Genomic DNA, 25,594 nt, shown 5'->3' with positions numbered 1-25,594 from the left:
CCTAAAAAAAAAAAAAAAAAGGGCTGCGGACCCCTTCCCCCAAAGTAGTGTGAGGGCCCTGCCTTCCCCCAAAGTAGAGTGAGGGCGCTGGATTAGCTGGTGAGGACCGCACAGGCTTATGGAGGACAACACTTTAAGCCTTGTTTTGTTAGAGTGAGGCACATCTGTTGCCTAACCCTGGGGTGTTCTTAAGAAGCACTCAGAAAATTGAAATAGAAAGGATTTTCTAATTCCAAGTCTCTTGATCACCTAAATCATCCTAAATCACAAGACCCCCTGGTGTCCTCAGAGACTTAACATGATTTACACTCTGACAGCTAACACAAGATACACCTAAATCATCCTAAATCACAAGACCCCTGGTGTATTCAGAGACTTAACATGATTTACACTCTAACAGCTAACACAAGATACACCTAAATCATCCTAAATCACAAGACCCCTGGTGTATTCAGAGACTCAACATGATTTACACTCTGACAGCTAACACAAGATACAAATACTTGGGAGTACTTCTTAATTTGTTGCTTTAGCTTACTGGAAGCATAAATATTAATAAACATAAGTAAAGAAATGCCTTACTTTCATTCTGAATCATACTTTCAGCTTAACAAGTCTTGTAAACATGTAAAAAAATGTAAATGAAGAAGCATAAATGCATTTACATGACAAATGTCTTTTGAATTCCTTTTGAGCCTCTCTGATACTGTGTACATGTACCATCAGAGGTAATTTGAGAAGTTGTATAATACACTGATTTTTATCATTAAACAAAAATATATGTTATTTTACATGGTCACAGTTTTCTGAAAACAGGGTAATACCTTAAAGTTTTAATGCCCTATATCAAGGGGTTTCGGTGTAGATTGTCATAGTTGCCATTAGGCCATATTTGACAAATATGCAAGTGGCAAGAACATTTGAAAATTGACAATTGTTTTATAAATGAGTCCAGAATCCTAAATGAAAATCTATGGCCATAACATAAGCAGCCAGCGACTGTCAGTTATAAATATTCATCTATAAATGTAAGCGCCATACAAGTCAGAGTACACAAACTTAACTGTGTAAGTGTTACAAAGGATGTTTGTACAGCAATTGAAGTTAAAGTTTTATGGTAGAAATTATCAGGTTAACTGTCACTCTCTACAATATTGATTAAGCAATTAACAAGTGCTGCTGGGATCACAAAGACCAATAATTAGATTGATAATAAAACCAGTAACAAGGGCTGTTTGTAAAACATGCATGCCCCCCATATAGGCTGTAAGTTGTAGTTGCAGCCATTGTGTGAATACATTTTTTGCCACTGTGACCTTGACCATTGACCTAGTGACCTGAAAATCAATAGGGGTCATCTGCCAGTCATGATCAATGTACCTATGAAGTTTCATGATCCTAAGTGTAAGCATTCTTGAGTTATCATACAGAAACCATTTTACTGTTTCAAGTCACTGTGACCTTGACCTTTCACCTAGTGACCTGAAAATCAATAGGGGTCATCTGCCAGTCATGATCAATGTTCCTATGAAGTTTCATGATCCTAAGTGTAAGCATTCTTGAGTTATCATACGGAAACCATTTTACTGTTTCAAGTCACTGTGACCTTGACCTTTTACCTAGTGACCTGAAAATCAATAGGGGTCATCTGCCAGTCATGATCAATGTACCTATGAAGTTTCATGATCCTAGGCATAAGCATTCTTGAGTAATTATCCGGAAACCATTTTACTATTTCGGGTCACTGTGACCTTGACCTTTGATCTAGTGACCTGAAAAACAATAGGGGTCATCTGCCAGTCATGATCAATGTACCTATGAAGTTTCATGATCCTAGGCGTAAGCATTCTTGAGTTATCATCCGGAAACCATTTTACTCTTTCTTAACCTTTGACCTAGTGACCTTAAAATCAATAGGGGTCGTCTGCCAGTCATGATCAATGTACCTATGAAGTTTCATGATCCTAGGCCTAAGAGTTCTTGAGTTATCATCCAGAAACCATCTGGTGGACGGACCGACGGACCGACAGACGGACCGACCGACATGTGCAAAACAATATACCCCCTCTTCTTCGAAGGGGGGCATAAAAATAGAAGAATTGTATAATATTGACAGTCCAAAGACTATGACCAAAAACGTTGAAATATGAAAGTGTTAACTTAAATTTAGATCTACAATATTTACATGCTTTGTTATGTCTTGATATGTTTCACACATGTACATATGTGTGGTACTATGATTTATTACATAATTCTGAAACATTTATGCAGCATGCTGGTTCATCAATGATGCATTTTATTTGATTATTATTATTTTAGTGGTCAAGTGCAAACAAATCATTTATGATATAACAAGAGCTGTCTCCATACAATGACATATGCCCCCCTATGGAAAGGCCTTGTCCATATGCACATGCATACCACATATGAAGGTTACATCTGAAGCGACATAGAAGTTATGAGCATTTTTCGAAACCTAAATGCAAAGTGTGACGGACAGACAGAGACGGACAGATGGACAGTGCGATCACTATATGCCAGGGCCCTCATTTGGCCGTTTTTACGGCCGAATATCGGCGGCTTCCCCATGAAAAAAGTATACTTTTTTCCCCTTTTTCAGCTAAAAATTCCCCCTCCCAATTTTTTTTTTTTTTTTTATACTTTAATACCTATGTTGCCAGCTGGTATGGTGCTACTAACCTTTGATTAAATGTATATTTATGTAAATCACATTAAAATATATAAATTTTAGGTGTTGAATGGTTGGCGAAAAGATCTTCCAAAATTCCCCTTTTCGCCCAAAACGATGCGAAATTCCCCCTCATGAGGGCTGTGGGTGGCTTCCCCTAGCAGCAAGAGAGGGCCCTGTATGCCCTCCTCCGGGGGCATAAAAATCAAGCTTATTAAGACATATGAAGCGTCTCCTTGTAATTAATACAACATTTACACAATTTAAGATAGCCAATAACATTAATCTTATACAAATTATAAATAATTGTCACTTAAACAATAAGGGTGATTAACTGACATGTAATGTTTTTTAAATTGCAAAGAAGTGGCTATAACTTTTAGGGGGCCAGTGAAACCCTTGAAACATAAATCACACATATGGTATATGGGAATGTCCAGACAGAGCAAGCCAAACGGCTACTTATCAATTGGGAAAAAATCGTGCGAAAAACCCTGAAATTGGGAAAATTCGCGCTTTGAAGTCTTCACATTGGGTAATTGGTGTATTTGATTTTTTGCTTCCAAATATTTTACAATTGATTACTGTGTTGTCAAGATTATACTTACTTTGGTTCAAACTAAAGAGCTGCAAAGGGAAACTATCTAAATGTTGAATTGTATTTATATTTAAGTTTTCTTCCAATTGGGAAAGTGCCGTTTTCCAGTACTTTATAAAGAAGGAAAGAAATTGCTGACTACATATTTGAAGTCTCCAGTTGGCTGAAAATGGGGCTCCAGATAAAGGGTATTCAGCGATGACACCCACAGTATATATTTCTGCAATCACTTCATTAAATAGCAGCGGAGAATCAAACTGTCAAAAGTTTGGTTTCATTAATTATAGGGATGAGCCAAATAATCACCAATGAAATAACATATCAACTTTAAATACTATTCTAATGATGTCCGGAAAGCATTTCTATCAAATGATTGAATAACTTTATAAATATGTATTTTTAGCTAATGGATAACAGTATATCTGACAGAATCAAGCATCATCTGCAATTGTAATTTTGTAAACAATGATTCGTTGGTTGAATTATTCATTCACCAATCAGATATCTCATACATTTTTTCATGCAAGTTTTGCTTGTCAAATGGCCTTCTCACTTAAGAAGCATATAGTATTTGAGAAACATTGGTTCCAATAATGGACAATTACAAATGTCAAGAAAGGTCAAAGCTGAGTAAGACAGCCACAAGGAAATAGTCCTGTATTTGCTTTTGGAAGCCAATGAACATTCCTCATTTCATCTCCTGAACACTTGCTGCATTCTAGAATGACAAGTGATGGCATACAAGATGGCTTCTGCCAAGATCTGCTCTGAGGAGATACTGGGGTAACACTAATGGCAGAGAAATACTTGTCACATTGCTGATAGTAAGTCTATTACAGTGGCATCTTTACGCCTAAAGTCAGACATTACAAAAACAACAACAACTAGAAATGGCGCGGCAGAGGCCGACGCGTATCCCCACGCCGAATGTTTGACCTAGGTGTGCCCCAGGGTTGGTAATGGGGCCATGCATAGCTGAGATTGACCGTATTGTCATAAGAGAAGTTCATCATCAATTAGAAGTGAATTGGTGTAGAAATGAAGAAGTTATAGTAAAAGGCAATTTTGGGTGGGTGTGACATATGTGGGCAGGGCGCCCCAGGGTTGGTAATTGTGCCATGCATAGTTGAGATTGACCGTATTGTCATAAGAGAAGTTCAGTATGAATTTGAAGTGAATTGGTGTAGAAAAGAAGAAATTATAGTAAAAGGCAATTTTGGGTGGGTGTGGTCTATGTGGGCGGGGCCCCAGGGTTGGTAATGGGGCCATGCATAGTTGAGATTGACCGTTTTGTCATAAGAGAGGTTCAGTATCAATTTGAAGTGAATCGGTGTAGAAATGAAGAAATTATAGTAAAAGGCAATTTTGGGTGGGTGTGGTCTATGTGGGCGGGGCGCCCCAGGGTTGGTAATGGGGCCATGCATAGTTGAGATTGACTGTATTGTCATAAGAGAAGTTCAATATCAATTTGAAGTGAATCGGTGTAGAAATGAAGAAATTATAGTAAAGGCAATTTTGGGTGGGTGTGGTCTATGTGGGCGGGGCCCCAGGGTTGGTTATGGGGCCATGCATAGTTGAGATTGACCCTAATGTCATAAGAGAAGTTCAGTATCAATTTGAAGTGAATCCGTGTAGAAATGAAAAAATTATAGTAAATGGAATTTTTTGGTGGGTGTGGCCTATGTGGGCGGGCGCCCCAGGGTTGGGATTGGGGCCATGCATAGTTGAGATTGACCCTAATGTCATAACAAAAGTTCAGTATCAATTTGAAGTGAATCCGTGTAGAAATGAAAAAATGATAGTAAATGGAATTTTTTGGTGGGTGTGGCCTATGTGGGCGGGCGCCCCAGGGTTGGGATTGGGGCCATGCATAGTTGAGATTGACCCTAATGTCATAACAAAAGTTCAGTATCAATTTGAAGTGAATCCGTGTAGAAATGAAAAAATTATAGTAAATGGAGATTTTTGGTGGGTGTGGCCTATGTGGGCGGGGCGCCCCAGGGTTGGGAATGGGGCCATGCATGGTTGAGATTGACCGTATTGTCATAAGAGAGGTCCAGTATCAATTTGAAGTGAATCGGTGTAGAAATAAAGAAGTAAATGTAAAATAACCTAAAAAAATGAGTGATAATTTCTGACGCGGCCCCACCCCAACCGCTATAACTTTTGACCCAGGGGTCAGATCAAAATTCCAAATAGTGCAGGGTCGCACATATGCTCATAGCTACCATGTGTGTAAGTTTCAAGGTTCTAGTGCTTTTAGTGTAGGAGGAGATAGTGGCCAGGACGGACGGACAGACAGACGGCGGAGATAACCACAATATCCCCACCTTTTTTTCAAAAAGCGTGGGGATAACAACAGCTCTGGAAAGTCACCTTCTCTTTGTTTGTGTTACACATTCAAGACCAGAAATAAGCAAGTGAGAACTACAGTAGTCTGCAAGTTATTAAATGTTTTTTAATACTGTCATATATTTTAACAACCTTACACAACTGTCAACAAAAGACATCATGAATAAATAATGTGTTGTTCAATGTATATTTCCTACAATTAACAAGAAAGCTAATTTTGAACAATGATACATTTAACAATGGCTTTAAACTTTGTGAAACACAATGCCCCCTACTGCGCCGCTTTGAAGCCATATATTTGACCTTTGACCTTCACCTTTCACCACTCAAAATGTGCAGCTCAAGGTTTAAGTTTTGGGACAGAATGACAGGCAGACCAGCCAAAAACATAATATTCCCCTTATCATTCGATCCTGGGGCATAAAAATCAATAATGAATTAAAACAAAAACAATTTGAGAGCTGCAAAAAAGAAAAGATTCTAGTCTTAAGGTCCTTAATATGTTTAAAATGTTCAAAAATTTCAGAAAAAAATCCAAACCCAAAGGTCAGAAAGTTCAACTTCAGTTTCCAAAAGTATATGACAACCTTCCTGGAGCATGGAATGGTAATGAATATAACTTAAGCCTTAAAGAAAAATGTTTATGTTGATATGCATATGCATTTTCTCAATCTTAAAGAACATAAAAACATGCACTGTATGTTTTATGTAACTAATAAAACTTTCTTTTCCTTACATCTGTTAACTACAACTTCATACAGACAGTACAATAGAATACATCTCACATCAAACAAACAGTGCTTTATGACATGCAATTCATTGTAGACCTAGTCTTAGTTAATAAAGCATTCAATGTACACTGCAATGCCGATATATCGCGGACCGTTATATTGCGCTGTCCAATATATCGCGCTTTGGCTATGGCTCCCAAAAATCCGACGAGCATGATCACTAAATGACATGTTTTAATCTGAGAATTCGCTAACTTAAGCAAAAAACTGGTTCTAGCTATTATCAACACCCCATATTTCGCCGCTTACAATGGCACGCAGTGAAGCCTGAAAAACAGTCGATTAGTGACAATGTTGTTTACACAAGGCTGGGGTTGTTTTTAACACTTAAGAAATATCCAATTAGTGTCATTGCAAAGGTAATAATGGCAGTTTACTGGTATATAAATCGTTAAATTTCGGTACTGGTCATGAATTTCTTCGTCCTGATAAAAAGCGCGCGAAAATTGGCGTGGGTGTATTTATTTGTAAATAAAAATTTCGTAGCCGGTACAACATTGCGATAATTTAATTTCTGTTAAAAGTTTCGTTGTAAATTTCAACAAAATTACCGCGGTATATTGCGAATTATGTGGCATTGACATTTCCTCTTAATAAAATATAATTCAAACACGCGTAATCGTTACCGTTACGCTAAGGGTAAATTCGAATCTATGCACTATGTATTTTATACGTTTTTACGGCAAGAATTTTTCATTTTAGCTGATTCGCGAGGGATGGTACATGAAAATAAAAAACATAATTTACATTTTGGTTTTTATGATAAATACACAGATACTTATGTAGTAATGAAAACGTTTATTGTAGAATTGGTTTGCAATTATTACAATACAAATACAGTACACTCCACGCGTTTTCCCCAATTTCCCTCCATACACCGCGGTGATTGACCTGGAGGGAGATTAAGAAAATCCCGCCAGACGCGGCATTTGCATGATTTTGGACGCGGCGGTTAACGATCGGCAAAACTGATAAGCCGACGCGGCGGCCCTCGGCGTTGGCAACGCGGGGGAAACGCTGCGTTTTACGAGATAACGATCAATTTAATGTTGTTTGACTTCCTGATTTTCAAATAAAATTACATTTATTACAAGTACATACATGTACATGTAGTATAATATTTACAATAAAAAAAAAACAACCAAGATAGATCGATCCCGACGTGGTTGTAGAAGTAGTTGTTGTTGTATAGAAAACTCGTTGATTTACGACAAACAAAACGTCGTCTTTTAACTAATACTTACCAATTAATATAAACACAGTTTGCAACATTGTTTTTATTTTGATAATTTAATCCAAAGTTTTCATGTTAGCAGGTGATTTTCTTTACTGAACACGTAAACAAATGACCAAGGACCCTAAAAATCTCGCAAATCTGTGTGAATTGACAGTTTGACATAATCAAAGAAAAGCTGCTTCCTGTCTAAAGGCATAACTTACTCAAGTAAACACGTTCAACGAATGCATAAGGAATGGTTTTAATTGTCGGAACAAAGTCAATTCTCTGCTCGCTAATGCATTTATTTTCTCTTTGAAGTTAGGTTCCATTGATTGCTAAAAGAAGGTGGTAACTATTGAGTTGATAGTTGCATTAAATATTCACGGTTGTATTCTTATTGCGTTGACATTCAAAACAATGTTTACCAGTAATTATGGACCAAATCGGCAGAGTGACATTCACACATGTTAATCCCTTTTGTCAAAACACTGCAGACAGCAGTCTACACAATAAGTCAGTAGACAAGCTTTGCGTGTTTTCATAACGTCGAACACTTAATCCAGTTCTGCCCAGATGTCTTCATTAATCAGTTTACAGTCAATTACTGTTAAAATAATTACTCTACTAAAATACCGTAACGATAAAGATTCGGCATGCTCGATTTGAAATTATTTTGGAGGAAATATCAACTTATTCGCGATATAATTTTGTTAAACAATACCAAAGAAGCTTTTAACCGAAATCAACAGAATTAAGTGTTCTCTGCGCTACATAGTTTGTATCAAAAAATCAATACACGCACGCTTTGCAGGAGTATACCTTGACCTTGTACATTGCAGCATAATTTTCGCGCGCTTTTGTCGGGAAATATACATGATGACTGTATATTGGAAGCGTTTGTAAACGTCGTGTTAACATTTAAAATCGTAGTGTGTTTCGGATTACTTATTATTATTCTCATTTGGAAATTTTACGGAACATTTATCCTTATAAACTTTAAACGATCACCAGGCGTATTAATTCATATTGTAGATGTACCTGTGAATTAAAACATATATTAATTTTCTATCCAATTTTCTTTTTTATACATGTACAACACAGTATTTAAACAATTTATTATAACAATGTTTTTATTTTTTGGCATGCCCAGTAGCACAATGCTAACGCGGCTTTGCGCAGCGGTCACTGATAAGAACGGAAATTGTCTGCATTTACCGACTAGGCTAAAGTAATACACGCCGCGGGAATTACACTACGCGACCCGTGATTTTTGCCGCGATTCTCGCATCACCGCAATCGATGCAACGTGACAAATTGCGGTGATTCCGAGCGACAAGAAAATTTGGGTGATGTCTCGGCGACCGTCGCGCGACGTATCTCGCTGTTACGCAATCAGCGCGAATCACCGCGAACCGCAGTGGTTCACCTTTTTAATTTACATTAAGGGTTACACTACAATACATGTACATGTAACATATATGTATACACTTACATTATACATTGCAATAATAAAGCTTTTGTTGTTGTTGTATGCAATGGGAGTATTAGCAAAAATACTCCCGTTCCGACATGAACGTGATGAAGTAATGTCGGAAGCTTTAACGGCTCCAAATTAATATAACAGCGCAGAAGAATGATCATGCAATAATTATTTAACATAACATGTAAACATTATTTAACTAATTGCATTAGCAGAATGTTTATTAAAACTTACAATCAATTATATTCCAGGCCCGAATACACTACCACTGTTCAAATTCCATATTGTTGCAATATACATGTAGCGTAGCACTGTGTAAATTGAAATTTGCATAGTGTTTTGTCATTGGTCGGTTATAAATACCTTGTTTCTCTACATGGTATTTGATTTCGACGAAACTAATAATTTGGTAATTTACGAGAAATATGATTTCCATTTAAACTTTGATCTTACTGTGTGTGTTTATTGATTATGTTAATACTTATTTTTGCATTTCATTAAGAATTAAAACATGTAGCCCTTTTGTTAACAGTGTTTAGCAAAATATTCGCGCCTTAAGACATGGAAAATTGTTTAAGTAACACTTTCATTTAAAGGTTAAATGTAATCGGTAGATTACATCTAATTATTTGGACTAAAATATGCTTTACTTATTTATTTTCTGTTTCAGGCTCCAATGCGGATAACTCGTGTTACTTTCCGAGCGTTTTACATACATTCACAATGCTTGATAAGCCGGAAATCGGAAATACATTACTGTTCTATTTTAAAGTACATGTTATTATGACATCGTGGTATATAATTTTTTGTTATTACATCAATGCCTATATATTAAAGCCGTTAAACATTGTGTTTGTTTTGCTGAAAAAAAAACACGAGTATATCAACGTAGCACTTAGCGTTCTCAGAGTTCAATAAATTTATGATGATGTATAATGTACATGCATTTCTCTGGGTTTTCACGCCAAAAACAAAAAATCCTCAACATTTGATTATTTAGTGTGTACTGTCCAGCGGGTGATAGTGTTTGTTCAAGTGTCTAATTGGCACTCTTTGTATGTGTTCAAACTGTGAAAAGATGTGACAATCACAGAAACAACAGGATGGCGCTGCCAATTAAGTGCGATAATGGATCAAAGGGCATTGACAAAAATAACAGTTTGGATATATTTTTCGGCGTTTACTCAGACGGTCTCTCACAACAAAAAAACTATACAAGTCAAGGTATTATGTTTTACTTCTATCAGTAAAGATACGGATATGGCGTGTTTGATTTGAATTGACTTTAAAAGAAATATCAAATTGTTGGCGATATAACTGTTTTAAAAATACCAAAGAAACATTTAACCGAAATCAACAGAATTCAATGTTCTCTGCGCTACGCAGTTTGTATAAAAAAATCAATACTTGCACACTCGTATACCTTGACCTTGTACATTGCCGCATAATTTTCGCGCTCTTTTGTCGGGAAATATACATGATGACTATATTTAAAGCATTTGTAAACGTCGTGTTATCATTAAAACATCGGAAGTGTGTTTCGGATTATAAATGTTTATTCTCATTTGGGAATTTAACGGAACATTTATACTTATGGTATATTTGTTTTGAATTGTATATTAATTTGTTAAAACGCTTTACGTGTGAAAAAAATGTTTTGATAATATTATGCATTATAATAGCACAATTTCCAGGAGGAAAACGTTTTTTACATGAAGGCGTATGACGCAATAAAACATTTTTTTGTAAGATCGTATTGTATCAATCTAAATTAAAATACGCTCGTCCAATTAAAGCTGTGTCCCACATTATGCGCTGTACTCTTTACACTTCTGAAAAATGGCGTAGTCATATTGTTGTTTTAATGAAATTCTCAAACATATTTACCGACATAAATGTTCAAGATTATTTTTTTGATGTTGGATTATCGGATTATTGTGAACATTAGAAGCGTTATGTACATGTATAAAGTTATCGATACGATTCGGTTTCTATGCATGAATTGGCGAGTCATCGTTGTCACTGCGATCACGGCGAATTGCGGCGAATCACCACAACATTGAGGGGATTTAGCGCGAAGATTATCTTGCTCTCGCAAGACGTCGGAGTGACGAGTAACGTGAAATCACGGTGATTTTCCACCCAAAAAGCAAAATGCCTGCCTTGACTTCGCAAATTAGGCAAAAATCACAGGCCGATCGTTTTATCGAGTTCACCTCGATCTTTCAACGCTGCCTGAACACTCGCTAGCAGAAAAAAAAACGCGGACTGAGCGCGTTTTTGGGGGAAAACGCATGGAGTGAACTGTATGCTCATAGCTACCATGTGTGTAAGTTTCAAGGTTCTATTGCTTATAGTGTAGGAGGAGATAGTAGCCAGGAAATACAGACAGACAGACGGACAGCGGAGATAACCACAATATCCCCATGCTTTTCAAAAAGCATGGGGAAAATTAAAATCTGTAACATAAACTCAAATATTATTAATTTTGATAATTCACTCATTAATTTGTGAAACAAACCTTCTCAACACCCTAGTATTGTTTTCTCAGAGTGGGCCGCATTAATAAGATTGTGTATCAATTTAGGAAGAAACGCCAATCAGAGTTCTTTAACCACAAAATAGAGGCCAGAGATGCAAGACAAAAACGCTGGTAAGAAGTTTTCTCACCTTTAAATGACATTCTCATGACCACATAACACAGGTGAACATTGGTTTTGTTGTAAAATAAACTGACTATTGGCTACTTATAGCAGGTGACCATCAAAATTCAGATGTAATATTGTCTGATTTTCGTCCAGGGCAGTGGGTTTAGACTGACCGTTTACAACATGGAGCCGCTTAACTTAGGTGACCACAAAATCAGGTTGGACTATATTTGTAAAATGCAAACATCGCAAAGTCAATGATAGTAAATTATTCAATTATTCATTGCTTTATTTGAATACTTTAAGTTGCAAATCTCCTCAACTTATATCTTCAGCCTCAGGGCATATTCTTAAAGCTGAGCAAGCCCTGACAAAGGGTTATTCAACAGTATTTGCACCATTTCAATTGATATTTTTTTCTCTTGATTACATGTCACAGGTGAAATTGCCGCCGGCTGGTGCTTCCGAAAACACTGGTATTTCGCTGTTTCTTATTTCTTTTATAATATACCGGGTACGCCAAAAGAGTAACTTTTTTTTTAGTTTAAAAACATAATTTTGTTTTATGTTCATTACATTATAAGTTTGTGTCTCATAAGTATGGATAATGTCCCCAAGTTTTCATAAGATTTGAAATATATGTCCCACCTTTTTTGATACCTTGGCAGAACACTGCTACTATGGTTACCCTGTTGTGTTCTTATTTTCATAAACAAGCACATATACCCTAGCTCATATATTAATTCATATACATATATATATATATATATATCAGCGATTTTCCTTGTCCAATTGGGAAAAGTACCCGTACCGGTCCGATTGGGAAAAATTGAGTCGTGAAAACCTCAAAATTGGGAAAAATCGAGTCGTGAAATCCTGAAATTGGGAAAATCGCGTCGTGAAGTTTGGGTCTTATTGAATACATCATACAGTTCATACTTAATTGAACATACCCATTTAAATAATCATTTGCAGGCATGCCTTAATGACCATTAAGTTATAAAGTTTATATAAATAACAAAATATTATAAAGAACACACCAAATCAATTACTAGTTGTTTTAATCTCTTTTAAAGCAATGTCTCTCTCTTTCATTTTTGTGAAAATTTCAACAATCTTTGATGTTTGATCATCACTCAGTTGCTTGCATCCCGCCCTGCACAGCATCATTATTGCTGTCAATGTGTCCTGTGATAGATGGTTCCGATTGGTTTTTTGGCATAATATTTGCTATTATGACTCATTTCAAACTACGATAAGGTTACAAACCGACGTAAAACAGTACGCTGCATGGCTGCCTGGCAAAAGAACCGGAAACAGTAACAACTCTATTGATTGAATGCGCTGAATAATAAAACCCGAAATTAATCGAGCGCGTGGTTACACACAACTATACGATTTTCTTTGTTCGCTCGCCGAAAGTTGGTTTTTTACGAAACTTTCTATCGTTTTGAGAAAAAATTCGGACGCTGATTGGGATTTTTCCAGATGCCGATTGGGAATTTGGGAATTTTCGCTCGATTGGGAAAGTACCGTTTTGGGAATTTGGGAATTTTCGTTCGATTGGGAAAGTACCGTTTACCGGTACTTTAAAAAGAAGGAGGAAAATCGCTGTATATATATATACAGGGATCATATTTTCCCGCAACATCATTCGGTCCGGATTTAAATGGGGTAAAAGTGTTCATAAATTTATATCCGAAATCATGACAAATTACGTTAAAATATATACCATTGATTTTGCTATTCATGAAGATGGTATAATAAATGTACAAGTTAAATTCCCTTAGGCATTATTTTTAAACGGAACATACGAGTTTTCTCATTTTGTTTTATCATTTGCTATTTCATTGACATTGGTTGTTTCGTGTGCTGTTTTAACTGACTGTTTTTCATCGTTGTCAATATTATTAGTCTGTGTAAATCTATACCGATGTTTTAAATCATTGTCAACTCGATAATAGCTTACAAACATGCATTGAAACAAACAAATGTCTGTGCGTAGGTTACTGACAATAACAAAACCAAATAGTAAAGAAATAATTCATGTACGTTATAGTTTGTAGTCGAATAACCCACGGCCGATAGTTAAGATGCATAGGGATTAAATGATTTGAAACCACGCATCGGCTGTCACGATACGCCATGAGCGTACCGCGGTATATCGTGGTACGGTAACACTGTATCGCGGTACGTACCGCGATATTTTACAGAATATGTATCTGTGAAGAAAACAGCAGAATAACAAGTTTTACAAACTTTATTAAACTCGATAATCAGAAAACACTGGTATCATAGTTTGACTAGAAACTGTAAAAGAAACTGTAATAAACTTGATAGAAGTAGTCATTGTTATTGTTATTGTTATTCGCGTCTTTTTCTAAAATGTCCGCCATGTTGTCTACAATAGCTGTGACTACAATCTGTGTAAATCGAACGCTTCAAGGGCATGTTTAAAATGCGGAGTCAGCAGGCCCAGTTTTGAAAATCCGCAGCGTTCTGACTCTTCCTCGACTTATTCATAATCTTAAGATAACATGATTCGGAAGTGGCATGCTTTGAACGATCGATATACTAAATAAAGAAAATAAAAAATAGAGTAAACATCTTTTGGATAATTATGAATTTATTTGCAAAGGAAATCTGTCCCAAATTCCAAAAAAGGTACGGACCCATACATCGCCGTATTTTAAACGTGAAAGTTAAACATCTACCAGTGGAAGCGCTTGCTTGACCTGGATATTAACGGATTATTTATTTAGCCCTTTTGAATCGCTTCTACAGTTTTCAAAACGATATCTATATCAAAATAATTATGTAATGTATTTATATCTGTGCTAATATAATAATATTAAAAAAACCGGTGCGACAACGCCGTACCGCGGTGCGATTTTTTTCACGACATGCACCGCGATATACCGGTATACTGGTGAATAGTGACAGCCCTAGAAACCACGCATCTAAACTTTCAGTCGTGGGTTATTCAACAACAAACAATAAAGAACACAAATTATTTCGATTCTAACGCGATTTTTACTGAAGATTTATACAATGTATATTATTTTTCTTGTGTACTATTTTATGTGAAGTTCCGCCCATAAAAATAACTTTTGGCTGTTCTGTCGATCAGATCCGCGACTTTTATTTATTTATTGCCGAATTATTAAGCTGGTGGAAAACATATCGGCATATTTTGTTTAATTACAGCGCGTGCTTTCAGTGTATAAGGTCCGCCCACAATTATTGCAGAATATCCGATTTTCTTCTTTGTTTATATGAAAGTTTACTGTATCATGCATAAAAATTCACAATTTCCACGAGGATAACATCGAGGTTTGTATCTCTGAAGTAACTGTCAACGATTTTATTCTGGACGAGTACACATTACGGACCGATTGTGCTAGGTATAAGCCAGTGGAATTATCGATTGATATTGACATGGGGTTATTCAAGCATGACTAATACACAGCCGCGCGAATCTTCGCTGCGTGGGGCCATACTCTGATACTAGTCGGCTGACGTGCAATAATCTGGTCCTGTCCTGTTTAGAGACTGCAGCGAATGGTTTATCACACCTAATGGAGATAAGAATGTAATTAGGGTGTGCACTGTGTAATCGGTTTCATGACATTGGAATTTTAGCAAACAGAATCTGACCGACTGTTTGGGATTTTCAATCGGTCTTTCATGACCTCAATCGGTCTAGGACCGACAAAACTATATATATATATATATATATATATATATATATATATATATATATATATATATTAGTTCAAACAGATATGGTTATTTAACAACCATCATGTTGGCCTGTGGCCTCGTCTGTAAGTCGCCTATTACAATTATGATGTTTCTCTCCGGTCTGTGTTGTATGATGGTTGACGGTCTGTCGTTCCAAGTGGTAGAGATCATGCTAAAAATTGTCTAATTTATTGTCCTTTTTATTTAAAGAAAATAAAAATCTTGACGAAAAAGTACTAAAAATAGTGTAATTTATTGTCCTCTTGACAGCTCATTGTATATATTTCTCTTTTCATAACACATAGCAAAAAAAGCTATTTCTAGATAAACTCGCATTTCACCATGGAAAAATTTAGAGATACTTTGTAACTGAACAGTTCGTAGCCTGTCAATAAAGGGGCCTTTTCATGTTTGATAAATTGACCAAATTGATCATTGAGATTTGCAAATTTTCGTTGTAGCAATAGTATTTGCGAGGCACATTTTACTATGCTCTAAAATATCCATTGTATGCATCTTTCGACGATTTAAAAACCTGAAAAGCCTTATAAACAGAAAACTATTCAATAATTTGGAGATTTTTGTTGTTTTTGATATATGTTGTGACATTACTATGATCGCTTATATAATGTATAAAATAAACTTCATCCTGTGTGAGCATCAGCTATGGCCGAAGGTTAAAGCGCTAGACTTTTACTGAACTCCAAGGGTCAGTGGTTCGAGCCCAGTTTAGGGTTACTTTTTTTCCTTTTCTCTTGTTTTTTACTGAAACTATTTAGGTCCAATATTTACATTTATAAATTTAAAGCATTTAATGACAAACTTTAATACAAGCTAAAGTCTGTGAAAACATACCTTTCATATAAAGAAATACACTGTAACTCCAATATAAAGCGCTCCGTTATAACGCTGAATCCTATATAACGCGGAGGGTGCTTGGATCCCATTTTTTCTCCAACGTTCCATTTGATTTCTGATTCAAATCCGTATTATGCAACTTCATGTATTTTCAGACAATTCAAAGATGGCGGCAATCACAGTCATGTTGATTGCTTTATTCAACCGTCCGTTGAACCGATTATAATCGCCTCGAGGTTAAACAACACCGACAGCTAATTGGTGTTAATCTGTGGTGTAAGGTCAATAAAGGTGTGAAAAACTCGCGTGTCAGTGTTTATTACATGTATTCCTCATCAGAGCGGTTCAGTGCGATAATTTCCATAAGTTAAGTGCAAGCGGGATAGTTATACAATTCAAGTAATTCAAAACGATTGAAACATTCTTACTTTGATATGGTTGCAGTTTGACTATATTTAATGAGTGGCTGTGAAATATACTGCCTACTGTATAAAACAACTTTTTCTGTCATTTCATTATCATTCTAGTATTATGTCATTTAATCTTTCAGTTCGTGTATAAGAAATTAAATAATGCAGACGAATTATTTACATGCGAACGCAGTGTACCGGCAATTGTTAACAGAGTTTCACTTTCATTTTCGCACGGTATCAGAAAGCTCCGGGAAACACGTTTTTTGCATGCGTATGACGCAATAAAACAATTTTTTGTACATGAGTCGTATTCCATTCAATCTAAATTTAAAGTCACTCGTCCAATGAAAGCTCTGCCCCATAGTGCACTGTACACTTCTGAAAATGGCATATTTGCGTACGGTTGTGTTTATGAATTTCTTAAACATATATCGTCATTAATGTTCAAGATTATTATTTTTTAAGTGATGTTGCAATTTTATTGGATTATCGGATAAATGTGTACATAAGAAAAGCGGTATGTATACTGTTATCGATACGATTCGGTTTATATGCATGTATTTGCGTCAACACAGCATGGCAATATACATGACCTATATTATAGGCTATTCTATACCTGTTTTTTTTTTATAGCGCCCTGCAGTAAATGAGCTCAAAACCTATAACGCGGATCCGTTATAACGCTGTTTCGCGGCTTGGACTCCATTGACCGCGCTATATTGGAGTTACAGTGTATATAGAAATATTCCTAACAAATTTAAGTGTATCCCTGAAAAACTGTTGTAATTAACAAAAAGTCCAAACAATAAGAATTAGTTGTTGTTGTTTTTTTGTTTTTTTCAATATGTAAAAGATTGTTTTAGTTGTATTGCTCAATCTGTGAGAAACAAAATTCTTTTATAAAACTAAAAAGTAAAACATGTTTCAAATATATTCGACACTTTTTCAATTTTTGTGGTTTTTTAATTTATATGATTGTTTGAAAGTAACATAATATTTATTTCCTTTATACCATAAAATAAATATAAAGTGTATTTTACATTAAACTTGCATAGAGCTGAAAAAAAGAGATTAGTTTAATTTTCCAATACAAGTTCAAACATAGGTAATCATTTGGGAAACATATTTGAACACATATTTAAACAAAAAAAACACTGAAGCTAGACCATTATTTCTCACCTTCTTCTATGTCATTCCTCGCTGCCGCCTCTAAAAGCATGATGTTGTGTATGAATCGCACGCCTCCCTTCTTACGATTTGATCGCTGCTTCTGGCTTTGAGACTGTTTGTTCTTCTTGTTCTTGTCTTTCTCCAACTGTTTCTCGTAGTTTGCAAACGCCTTCAACTGCTGCGCCCGACGCTTTTTCGCGTGTTTGAGCCGCTCGGGGGTCGTCATTTTCTCGACCTGATTTATCTCGGCAACGAGGTCACTGTGGTCAATCATGATTGCAGAAGTTTTTGTCCACTGTCACTGGGAAATAATTTGTAAATGAATTCTTGAAATCCTGACCTTTTCTTGACTATTTCCAGCTACAATATGGTGATTATTTACTTCTTATTCCATGCCAAATAATTCTGCATCTATTCCAGATTACTGACCTCCTTATTTATGTACCAGGGGAAAAACAAACATCAATTCATCCAGGAAATATGGACTTCATATCTAGCTCACAGACAATTTAAGGCCTTAATCACCGACTCCCTGATGTAAGGGTTATTGATAAAAGAATAATTCCTCAGACAAAAAATATCCATTTTAACCCTATCACATTTCACAAATATTAAACTGTTGTATCAGAATCAATTCTAAATGACACTACATGTATGCTAATTATTTTGTTACCGCTGATGCACATGCACTGGTTAAAATAATTGCCAGTTACGCACACTTGTAAAATAATTAATGTTGATGCAAATTTTCTATCGCGAAATCCACTCAACCACATTAAAACTCCAAACTGTAACTCACTTTAGAAAACACTGACAATTCAGAATCTTAAATCGAGACCTGCACACAAGTGTGGCACTATTATGGAAGTGATTATTGCAGCTTCAGCAGCAGGGGACCATAGTGTGATCAGATCAGGCCCTCCCAGTGGTAGAGTCTTCTCTCCAACTGGTATTGCTTTGTAGACCTCAGAACACAGCTCCCTGAAAATACAACAAAGTGTGTGAGTTAAGAAAAAAAAATTGAATAGGATTGTACACTTTAAAAAAGAAAGCGTTTAAATTAATTACACAATTTTTAACATTAACAAATATTCTTTTGTATTCAATTTACTAAGACATTGAGTAAAATTTGTTTCATGTAAAAAGGTATTACAATGATTTGCTCTTAGCGTGGTAGCAAATTATTTAATATAAGTGCAGAATGAGCCTGAATTCAAAAGAACATTTAAGTTGGTAAATGGACCGTTATAACCTCTAAAATATTGGTCTGGCTAAATGTGACAGAACTTCTCCAGATATATCCTTTCATATGAACAGCATCTGCATATGAAATGCATTGCTTTAACTGTGTTCTGACTTTGACCAAGGATTCAATAGTACATCTCTCAACAGTTTTTCCAGATGTCAGCGAATTTTCGTATGTCTGATAATTATATATATACCCTTTCTATAAAACATTCCATTTAAGAAAATTGAGATGACATGAGCACACATAGGCAGTCTAATTTTCAATTCATGAAGACTGATTTTTGTTTATTCTAACAAATTAAAATTCAACAGGAAACACTGTTTAATTTGGTCATAAAAATATCTTGGACCTCCCCTGTTTTTGCCTTAATTATAACGAGTAATGAATAACACAATTATATTTACTGTATTTGTTTTCAGTTTTTGACAAGACAAACATTCAGCCATCTTGAAAGGACATAAAATTGAGAAATAAAAGTGGGGACTGGGGGCAGTTCTTCAGTAACTTTGCATTGTGTCCTTGTTGAGGTTAAGGACTTTTATGTAATGAGCTTATCTCAAAAATAGCCTCTGTTACCACTTCCTGACTATGTAAGCTTAATACTGTTAACATAACTTGACAATATTTTGGCTGTGCTCTGTGAAAAGGGGGTTAAATGAATGTGCCTAAAGTGTCGTACTCCCAGATTAGCCTGTGCAGTCAGCAGGAATTATCAGGGATGACACTTTCTGCTTTTATGATATTTTTCTTATAAATTAAGTCTCTTTCTTAGCAAAACTTCGGTTAAGGCCAAACGTGTCGACCCTGATTGGCCTGTGCGGACTGAACAGGCTTATGTAGGACAACACTTTACGCACATGTGCGGACTAAACAGGCTTATCTAGGACAACACTTTACGGACTGAACAGGCTTATCTAGGACAACACTTTACGCACATGTGCGGACTGAACAGGATTATCTAAGACAACACTTTACGCACATGTGCGGACTGAACAGGCTTATGTAGGACAACACTTTACGCACATGTGCGGACTAAACAGGCTTATCTAGGACAACACTTTACGCACATGTGCGGACTGAACAGGCTTATCTAGGACAACACTTTACGCACATGTGCGGACTGAACAGGATTATCTAAGACAACACTTTACACACATGTGCGGACTGAACAGGCTTATCTAGGACAACACTTTAGGGACTGAACAGGTTTATCTAGGACAACACTTTACGGACTGAACAGACTTATCTAGAACAACACTTTATGCACATGGATTAACCCCGTTTCCCAGAGAACAGCTAATTTGTATGATAACATAACATTAAGTGTGTCTTTATTATTTAAATAATTGCATGTATGTTTGTAGTCTGACACCGGCTATTTTTGGCTACACTACTTTTTATCAGTAAGCTATTATACCTGTGATTTTAGTTCTGAAATGATAACATATCTTCAACAATGTACACTGTTAACTTGTGAAAATACAGACAAACCTTTTATGTTTACTTATATAAAACTTCATGTACTGAGTAAAGACCATGGATTAACAAGAGATTGCCAAGCAATATTGTCCCCTACCGGTTCCACCATTGTCAGAAATTCCAACATTGTCCGATTTTTTTTTTATTTGTTGCCATAGCAACCAGAATTTTTGACGTAGGAACAAAATGAAATGGCGTGCATCATGTCCATATTGCCATCTATCCATGTTTCAAGTTTCATGAAACAATATTAAGAACTTTAAAAGTTATCGCAGGATCCAGAAAAGTGTGACGGACAGACTGACAGACAGAGTGCACACCATAAGTCCCCTCCGGTGAAGCCCGTAGGGGACAAAAAAAAGTATCAAAAATTCATGTCAGAATCTTTATAGGCAGAAAAGTGAGTAAGATCTAATTAAATTTTAAAACTAAGATTTTTTTTCCATTTTATTATATTTTCAAAGGGGAATATTTAATACATGGGGACAAAAACTTATTTTGTCATCAACAATTGTACACAAGTCAGCTGAGTTGCGGGACAAACTTGTTAATAAGGTGAAGGTTGACAAACGGACAACATATTTAATCACCCATTAAGTGCCTCAATTCCCCATGCATCAGCCAGACATCCCTCTGCAGTCATTTATATGGGATCATTCTTTTTTCACGCTCAATTTCTCCCAAACTGTCACAGGCTTATTTGACGCCAAAACCATAAGTAGGTCTTATAAGAGATAGGAAAATCTCCCTAGCAAGGGATTGGACAGGCAGATTTTTGCCAGACAGACTTCAGAATAATGTCTTGAATTCTAATTAAACAATCTGCCAGTTATGCCACTTATAAATGCTCTCATACGACAAGAAAATGATAAAAACATATGAAATGGCATGACCTATATTGATTCAATATTCCTCAAATGTGTATTTTATTAATATAATACTTGTTCTGCGTTCTGCGAGAAAAAAACACATAAAGCAAGCAAATGATCGTCTAAATAAGAGGATTTTGAGGAATTTTTTAAAGAGCAAAATTTAAGATTGTTTGATTTTAATCTACGAGTTGCTGTTTTTTTAAGATTAAATATGAGTTTATATTGTTCTTTTAAACCAAATGTTTACCCAGTAAAATACACACTATTTTTTCTAATGAAGAATGTTAACTACATAATGTTCAATAGTTATTGACCACAGCAAAAAGCCTATTGCGTAACAGCATAACTTAAACATCGTTACCAGCGAATTTTTTGCTTTGTATTTTACAGCCTGTGCCTTTTGAATTGGGGAAAAATAGCGCAATAAACCATGTAATTGGCAAAAATGGAACATTATTTATATGAATATACATGTAAATATCATTATTCCAATTGTTTATGAGTGCATGTTCAACTGCGTTTTCAAATTTATATTACAAAGTGCTACAGAATGATATGGCTGTATAATAAACTCAAGAAACCAATTATTGAGTTTATTGGAAATGTTGTACTTCTGTTTTGGAAAATTTGGGGCAGATTTTTTGGGAAAAAATGTTGTTGTTTTGCCAATGGGAAACACAGTTGTCTGTAACAGGCTGTAACCAGTCTTGACAAAAAATTCACTGGCCACTTACCAGTAGGTGATCATGTAATATACAACTCTGATTACACCAGACAATAATAATGAAATGATGAATTTCCAATTTTAAGGCATGCATTCATCACATTATGAATTCCATACTACCCTTTCCCACTCAGAAACAAAGTTAAAATGGCTATGTGCAATCAGAATAAAACCAGAACAGCCTGGGAGTAACTCGCCGTGTGTTCAGGTTTTATGCTGTTTGCGGCTTATCAGTATCTACATGTACGGGTTGGAAATGATGCCTTTAAAACTTGAATCTAGTAAAAAAGGTCGGTAATTAAATTTAACTTTCTAAGGAACTTCAAATGTTTCAAAATAGGTATCTAAGTAGTTTAGGGTTAAGAACAATTGCTCTGCTAGGTAACATGTGTCTTAAGCATATGGCTCCAATCAGAAAGTGCACTGAACATGATTAGATATGATTGGCTGATTGGAAGCAGGCTTGACAGGGTGGAATCTGCGGCCAGAAAACTGACTAACTCAATAACATTTATGTTCAGTGATGAGTAACAATAGCACACACATAAATGCCATTGCAGGGGTTCATTTTCATACAAAATCTGTCCTACAGGTGTCTTACCTCAATACAAGTCTTGCACCGCCTTGTGGGTGCAGACCGCTCATCTATTTTTCTTTTTAAAGGTGATGGGACATATCTCAATACTTCAATCAAACTAGAGAGTTAACAAGGCAAATGTTGACGGCGCACGACTGACGTTGCACAACGGACAAAAAGTGATCACAAAAACTCACCATGAGCACATTGTGCTCAGGTTAGCTAAAAAGATGGAGGGGTGGGGTGGAGAGGGGTGTATAGTGTGGGGGTGTGGTCATTCATTACATTATCTTCCAAAAATAAGAAATAAAAATGCAAAAGAAATTTGGGGGGGGGGGGATTCTTGGGTGGGACGGTCTTCCAAAAATAAAATAAGAACAATATTTTTGTTTTTTAACCATGTTACAAAAATCAAAAAAAAATTGGGGGGGGGGGGGGGGTCGGGGGGATATAGTGTGAGGGTGTGGTCATTTGAAAGATGATCTTTCACACACACACACACAAAAATCCTCTTTTTTTTTCGGGGGGGGGGGGGGAGGATTCCTGGGGGGGGGGCATATGGAGGATGGTTAGGGTGGAGTCTATTGTAGTATGTCAGGTAAGAGTTGTTTTGTCAAAGTATCAATCAAATCTGATCATAAGTAAACGAAGTCATGGCAATTTTAGCAAAATTTAATTATTTGAACTTGATAGTCAAGGTTATTCAAATGTCAAGGTAAAATTCAACTTGCCAGTTACAGTACTCTCATGATAGCATAAAAGTATTTGAAGTTTGAAAGCAATAGCCTTGACACTTTAGTAGTAAAGTGGATGTAAACACAAAATTTAACCATATATTCAAAGTCACTAAGTCAAAAAAGGGCCATAATTCCTTCAAAATGACAACCAGAGTTATGCAACTTGACCTGTACAGTCCCCTTATGATAGTTTGCAAGTGTTCCAAGTCTGAAAGCAAAAGCTATGATACTTTAGGAGTAAAGTGGACCAAAACACAAAACTTAACGAAATTTACAATTTTCTAAGTATAAAGGGGCCATAATTTTGTCAATATGCCAGTCAGAGTTACTTAACTTTGCCTGCACAGTCCCCTTATGATAGTTAGTAAGTGTCCCAAGTATGAAAGCAATAGCTTTGTCGAGACTTTAGGAATAAAGTGGACCTAAACACAAAACTTAACAAAATTTTCAATTTTCTAAGTATAAAAAGGGCACATAATTCTGTCAAAATGGACGCCAGAGTTATCTTACTTTGCCTGCCCAGTCCCCTCATGATAGTTAGTAAGTGTACCAAGTTTGAATGCAATAGCTTTGATACTTTATGTAAAAAGTGGACCTTTACACAAAACTTAACCGAACGCCGACGCCGACACCAAGGTGATGACAATAGCTCGTTTTTTTTTTCAAAAAATAGATGAGGTAATAAAAAAGATTGTTCATTGAATTCATACTTTTTTCTCAATATCCTAACCTACTAAATGCTAGACTCTCATGGAGTGCTGTCTAATGTTTATTACACAACAACTTCTCTAAGACAACAAGTGTCTCACTGTTTCACATCAAATTCAACAGGTCTAGATTTCTTAGCTTAATGACTCAGTGACAGTACTGAGATCTATGTGTTCTTACCTTCTCAATTGAAACAACATAAAACTACCAGGCATAAAACAACAATATATTATTGCTTAAACCTTACAACAATATGCCTCTTAGTCTCTTTATTTCAAAATGAAACTTAGGAAAGCTATATATTTCCAACCAGTGGTTTCTTCTGATCAAATTTTGGGTGGAAATGTTCCACCATTACGTACAATCTTAACAAAATATGAATTAGTTTTCCCAAATGACTGCCTTAACTTCCCATTTTGACTTCATAAAGTGTTTCTATTTTCTTTTGGAAATGTCAGCATATCTAGCTCCCTATTAAACTCTGTAAGTCGAATCTTACAAAATATAATTATAAAGTTCCAAAATACCTCAGTTATATAGTATTCTTAATCAAAATCGAAAATATACCATTTTTGCAGTTTTAGGTAAAATTACGCTTTTTTCCCATCCCAAAGGTCCCAGCCACAATGTGGTTATTGTTGATGTTTCATTATATAAATATAACATGTCTGACAGGGTGACAGTAAATTTGTCAACTTGACAGTATTTTTCTGAAAGTTGACAAATTTACTGTTACCCTGTCGAAATGTAATATTTATTTTATTATACCGAACAAACTATTCAATCAAGAACAATTTATATGAACCATGAACAATATTAATATTCAATAATTGTATTTAACTTCAGCAAAGAACAACCATTAATATGTTGAGTGGTTCAGATTTTCAGGTCGAGCAAAATGAACTTCGCTTTATTCGGAACCGACCTTAAGTAATCAATTTATCCCATCAATTTTCTTAGTCGTCAATTATTACTTTAAAATAATATTACCGAACCAGCTTTCCATATTTTATTTTCATCACTTGATTACGCAATTTAGGACGTACTCGTGTGACGTTATTTCGGTGACGAAACATTTTGATACAACAATATGGACGTGGTGGTTTTTTAACAGTAAAATATTTGTTTAAAGCATCAAACGAATCCAAAACTTATTTCGGATTGTGTGTTTGTCATGCATAACACCTTGACTTGAGAACAGACACTGGAAGTGTATATCGTTGTAACTTTATTGTTTTTTTTATGACTCCTGTCAAAGCTTAAATAATGGCATTTATCTATTCTAC

The 25,594-nt window shown here is 35.7% G+C and overlaps 1 protein-coding gene across 5 annotated transcripts in view; it reads right to left on the bottom strand.

Moving 5' to 3' along the window:
* LOC127846349 (protein phosphatase 1 regulatory subunit 12A-like) overlaps positions 1-25,594 on the bottom strand; it is a 110,279-nt gene that overhangs the window by 67,395 nt on the left and 17,290 nt on the right. For all 5 annotated transcript variants that reach the window (XM_052377521.1, XM_052377519.1, XM_052377522.1 and 2 more), the window contains exon 2: positions 17,972-18,943. In XM_052377521.1, coding sequence (XP_052233481.1) covers positions 17,972-18,236 — 265 coding nt within the window. In that variant the 5' untranslated portion in view covers positions 18,237-18,943. The remainder of the gene's footprint in view (positions 1-17,971; positions 18,944-25,594) is intronic.

The sequence above is a fragment of the Dreissena polymorpha genome, chromosome 9, assembly GCF_020536995.1.
Source record: "Dreissena polymorpha isolate Duluth1 chromosome 9, UMN_Dpol_1.0, whole genome shotgun sequence".
NCBI classification, from domain to species: domain Eukaryota; kingdom Metazoa; phylum Mollusca; class Bivalvia; order Myida; family Dreissenidae; genus Dreissena; species Dreissena polymorpha.
The sequence above is the reverse complement of the archived record's forward strand: the minus strand, read 5'-3'. Positions and strand labels throughout refer to the sequence as shown.